The 5,724-nt window shown below is 44.6% G+C and overlaps 1 protein-coding gene across 1 annotated transcript; it reads right to left on the reverse strand.

Moving 5' to 3' along the window:
• Nucleotides 1-3,452: 3,452 nt before the first annotated feature.
• On the reverse strand, nucleotides 3,453-5,333 carry EDB91DRAFT_1258529 (uncharacterized protein; the record flags this gene model as incomplete). The annotated part of the gene is made up of 15 exons (XM_041324350.1): nucleotides 3,453-3,533; nucleotides 3,585-3,904; nucleotides 3,956-3,983; nucleotides 4,039-4,089; nucleotides 4,160-4,292; nucleotides 4,348-4,363; nucleotides 4,416-4,428; nucleotides 4,567-4,604; nucleotides 4,656-4,681; nucleotides 4,736-4,761; nucleotides 4,817-4,834; nucleotides 4,891-4,999; nucleotides 5,059-5,072; nucleotides 5,132-5,213; nucleotides 5,266-5,333. The coding sequence occupies 15 exons, from the start codon at nucleotides 5,331-5,333 to the stop codon at nucleotides 3,453-3,455; spliced, it is 1,023 nt and encodes a 340-aa protein (XP_041168456.1).
• Nucleotides 5,334-5,724: the final 391 nt, after the last annotated feature.

The raw sequence follows: 5,724 nt of genomic DNA on the forward strand, positions 1-5,724 counted from the left end.
TTGGCGGCAACTAGTAAGTAACGCGCACCATAGTGGAATATTGTGTTGACGGTGAAATCGATGAACCAGACATTTGCCAAAATGTTGTTGCCAGAGGAAATGGATAACCTTCATCCATAAGCGTGCAACATGGGCAAAGCAGAGCATGCTCACCTCCACGGTACAACTCTGAGTTTTGGTGTATTGTAGTGCTACACAATCCCAATGTATGAGCCAGCCCCGATCGCGCAATTGAAGTAGTATACACAAGTGGTAGCCAAAGACGAAGGTCATGCTGGCGGAATTGATGAGGTGTGAATGGTCTACAGTTTTTACCGTGTAGGACTTGGGTATTACGAACTGGCGGCTGAATAATGTGGCCATGCATGGGAACTTACCAGCGATGACCCAGATCAATTTCTATTGGGAACTGCCAAAAGTGGTAGTGACTAAGTGATGCGCGCCATAGGCGAAATTTGTGAAATCTATGAACCAGACATATGCCAAAAATTCAAGAGTGAGCATAATTTGTTGCCGGAGGGATAGATAACCTTCATCTTGAGCTAGTTAAACAGGCCTGTACAAAGTAGAGTATGCTCACTTCCACAATACAACTCTGTGTTAGTGCGAACATATGGTAGTTGAAGGCGAAGGCCATGCCAACAGCATATAAGTTAATGTCATTATGGGATCATGTGGACGGTCTGTAGTTTTTTCCCCATGCGTATTACGAGCTAACGACTGAAGAGCGTGCCCATGCATGAAAACTTACCAACGATGCAAGAAACTTGCTGGATACATGCTAATCAAGCACCCAATATGGAAATTTGATTTACAGAGCGCAATCTGGACATTGATATCTTTGGTGAAGCGACAACAGGGGAGGTCGGCATGTTCTGTAAACATGAATAACTGATTCAACGGTGGCAGTAGAACCAGCCCTTTCCTGTCGCTGCGTACAGTGCTGCATCTTCATCATTATCATCACTGGCTTTGGGTTTGACCTTGTTGTCGATCTAATTGCACCAGTCCCTGTAGCTATGATGCATCAAGCCTGCTAACTACAAGTCACAGGTGATGCATCATCTATGCTTCTTAGCCTGATTTTTGATGCATTAGAACATGCTAAGTAGCAGACCTATAGTGTATAGCTTGGTCATGTGATGACCGCAATTTTGGCTTCCAAAAGCGGAAATTCACTCATTTTGGTCACCCCCTCATGTCAGGCCTCCCCACATTATTCCCACACACCATACCTCCGCATTTTTCAGCCACATGGTGTGGGAATTACCCCACAACACCTCAAACATCACCCAATTTGGTATACCCCACAATTATAATTATTCTCACACCCTCCCCACCTCACTGCAGCTTCACCAGCACACTACAATAGGTCCCTGTTCATATATAGGTAGTAGTTTAGTATATATATGTATAATATAATATAATAGACCGCTTTTTTTGTTTATTTGTGTGACAGCTCCCCCTCCAGGCCCCTTTCAAAATAGGGTAGGGTACAGAACACTTTCGCATTTTTGCCCCTTTGATAGGGAAGTGTCCCAGGGCATTCAGAACATGTTTATTAGTATATATGAAGAGATTCCGATCCTTATTTGACCCCCTGAAGCGTCCTACATCAATAGATATAGTATATATGCAGGAAATCACAAAATATGTTCTCATTTGATTATTTCTAGGTGGACAGACTCATAAAAATGATTCCCAGCATCTATTTAACAATGGGAACAATGTATAAGGAGCCCAGGACCATAGGAGAATGCCATGTTGCACAGTGTACCCCCCTCTTCTGGTGGTTTACCCCCTGTGAAAGATTTTCCTGCAGGACCGGACCTCAAGGGGGGTGAGGGGCATATTCCTATGCATATTTAGAGTATATCTATCATATAGCTAGCCCATGATACATGCAGGATCCTTCTACAGGAACAAAATAATAGAAAGTCGCATTTTGATGTTTTTGATGTTTTTCAGTATTTCACCCTTGCCCACATGGCCCACCCAGCTCATATATCATCAGTGGTACATGCATATATGTGTCTTGTACTAAGGATCAGCTCAAAATAGGCTGGAGTGTTGAGGTAGTGTATATACTTGCTATTTCTACTGATAAGGGGACCATACCTTCAAAACATCGAATCTTGATAATCAGAAACCTGGAGTACATTTGAAAAATATTCAGTATTATATATACAGATTTATAGCACAATCTAACAAGAATTGAGTGCTGAGGAAGTGAAATAGATGACAAATTGAGTGTGGGAAACTTCAAAGGCCCAAAACATCGACAATGGTCAGTTGAGCAGTGGTAGGACTTTAATGCTGGGTCAACTCATATTTACACTACATCTCTTCAACCCACCATCTATCCTCAGGGCATTAGGTAGTATAGGTTCCTTAGGTAGTTTACCATATATCCTACATATTTTTAATGATACCTTCAACCTGTATCATATATAAATGTGACTTTGTGTGAAAAGATGTCAATTGTCACTTTTCACACATATGTCATTTTACCTGTCATTTAGTCAATCATTCATGGATCTCTCTGAGGTTTTAGGGCTATCATCAGGGACATATAGGAAAGGTATCCTAGGTCTCTGATCACTTATCACAGTCTTGATTACCATGCTGGCTCCTGATCAGTAGAAATACCCCCTTTACATCAGATCTCAAATTTCCGCCCTATATCTAGTTGATCCTTAGCACAAGACACATATATGTGTGTACCACGCACTCACATGGTTCGGGCTCATCCCCATCCCCACCACACCTGATGAAAGACTCGCATATGAACGAAAAAGCATCCACACGCTCGAGAAACAACACTCAGAGACTGACAATCCTTTCGATTTGATCAACTTTCATTTTTTGGGACGGTATGAGATGGGGTATGCGAGGGAGATCAGGGGGGATGTTGTTAGGGCAAGGCCGGGATTGGGGGAAGTGCTTGCGATGTGGGATGATGAGTAGGATGAGAGGCGGTTTGCGATGTATGCTAAGAAGATGGAGAGTTTGTATGTTTCTGCGGGCGTTGAGAGACCGATACCGAACGATGTGGATGCGATGTAATTTGAGAGTGTTGACGTGACGTAGACTGAGCTATTGACAAACCTCCAGTTATCGACACGGTTCAAACTGCGAGCCGCCTAATACATTGTACTGTCTTAACTTTGACATGTCACTTGCTATACGTCAGGCAAGCACTCGCAGGTTGTAACAAGAACATGGCAAGTTATGTACCGCATGTACCACAGTTATCACAGATGCCAATTACTCACTGGGATTTTCGCCTGAACAACCAGGCTTACTGCCCACAACGGTCAAAGGTCACAGGGACAAGTTGGAATGTGAGTTAAACGAGCGACCTGTCGCACGTCTATGTTATTCTAAGAAACCGATAAGTACCGAACATGTCTCATAAGCAGGGCGCAGAGTTGAATATTCAGAAATCTGGTCTACCCTCGAGAGATGCCGGTACACTGATACAACTTCGAGAACGACTCTGTGACCACTTCAATGGGATGGGCACATCCCGCCTGAATCCTCCATCAACAAATGTACGCACTGTCAGCTGTCTTCGAACGGACCCCGACAGGAGTGTAGTAAGTGGGGTGTTCCCGAGCCTTGTCGGGGACCTGCAACTTGTCCGATGTGGAAATTCGGGGAAATACGTCCTGTGAAACTTTGACCTGTAACTCTGGGCGGTAGACTTGCGGGGGTCGGGCTTGTGAAGTGTGTGCGCTTCCATCGTGGTAATAACGCGCGTTCAGTAGAGCCATATAGGAGTTCACATATACTAAGGGCGTCGAATAAGCTTTCTGCGTGCAATACGGAGCTAACAAAGCGTACATTTGGACAGTAGCCACTCGATTGCAAGGTAGATGAGGTTGTTTGGCATTACTGCGCCCTGTAGGAGGCGATAAGCCACGGTATTGTAAATGCCATAGGGGGCACTCACTGTGATTATGCACGCCATCGATAACACACTGAAAGTTGGGAATCAGTGGCAGGATGGCGAAAGAAACGATACGAAACGCATACCTTGTCAAGCATCCTGTATTGATAATGTCTCTCACGAGCGTCTGAAGTGTCCTATCTGTTCTACAATACTATCTATCAGCCAGAGAAGAAAAAACACTAGGAAAAGCCATACTTAGTGAACCCCAGTCTTGGCAGTAGCAAGGAGGTGACACAATGAAGTGGCGATGAGGATGTCGATCAACGTGACCGCGCCCAAACCCAGGTAGACGGTCCACCGAATACTATCCAGCTCCGAAAAAAGATGGCACTTGAATCTAGATTAATGTGTTAGGTGAGATAGCCAATCGGTGCAGCGAGGCTTTTATTTACATTGCCCTGAGCAGAACTGGTGAAGAGGAAGGGTCAGTAGCAGATCAAGAAAATGCATTCTACTTCACCGATGGCAACAGCCTGTGGGATACAGATGGGTCAACGTCAGTCAAAAAAAATTACGACACTTTGTGTTTACTTGCCTAAAACCGAGACAATGGGTACCGTCTTATGGTATTCTCAGATCGACAGGAGGCCAGCTGCGATATGACCGCTTACCATGACCGCAGGCAAAATTCTAGTTCTCCCTTTGCTAACTAAGATGATCAGGTAAGCTCAGTGTCATTGTAGCCTCAGTGGATGCATACGTATCCATATCCGCTGCAGATATAGGCTATGGTACGAAAGTATATCAGCAGGAAAATCCACTGGCCGAAGTAATACTCACAGGTGCACAGTATACACAATAAGTGTCTGAGAAGTCATGAGATGAGGTACATCACGCAATAGCTCGCTCGTGATAGCTTACGTCGATGATCATCATCACCTACGCGTGATGAGATCAAAAGGGAACAGTCCAGTATAGTTGCGATCATTGCGCACCTTAAAGCTCCACACAATCTCGGGAAGTGCTAGCGGATTTGCATAGTTGACGATAAGATAATAGTATATGATGTGATTGACCAAAGCGACATGCAAAGCATCGAGAAAACTGCGAGTGCGATCGTCAAGTCAACTGTAGCACCAGCGAACAAGCGCTAGAAACCTTACCAGAGCCAGCATACCTTAACATTGTGTTAGATCAATGGGGGCTTTCCTTTCATTCTAGTACACAGGGACTTACTGCAATTTTGTAGAATGTGATTCCCTCGTCCCTGTGTGCCTGGAAGTAAAGAAACGCTTGGACATTGCTCAAACCGAAAAAACTATCAAGATCAGTCGGAAATGAGCGACCCTCATATTGAAAATTGGACTGACATTGCACCAATAGTAGCGCCGATATATAGTGCACCAAAGGAATTATTCAGATCGATGTTGAATGCCATGTTGGATGCCATGCTAGAATGCAAATCTCTCGAGCGAGAGCTATAAGGCGGTCATGAAACACTTCGTGGTTTATACCTGTTCCGAGAGTGGTGCCCGCATCAAGAAGAGATCTTTATTTTGGTTCATAGTATACAGCCCCCTGATCAGACCTATGCACCAAAGTCCCACGGAAACAGCATATGTGCCTTGATGTAGCTGGTCTCTAATACTATGCGGAAGATGAGGCCTTGCGATGAGTAGCAAGAGGTAAGGCAACATGCATACGTTTATATGGCATCGACGGGAGCGTCAGCATCACTCATGACAGTGATCCTGAGCGACGCTTTTCAAATTGCGGAAGCCGTTATCAAGGTCAGAGGAAAGGTGGGTCAACAGTAACAGCACTTCGCC

The sequence above is a fragment of the Suillus paluster genome (assembly GCF_016628075.1).
Source record: "Suillus paluster strain FC165 chromosome Unknown EDB91scaffold_483, whole genome shotgun sequence".
In the NCBI taxonomy this organism is placed as follows: domain Eukaryota; kingdom Fungi; phylum Basidiomycota; class Agaricomycetes; order Boletales; family Suillaceae; genus Suillus; species Suillus paluster.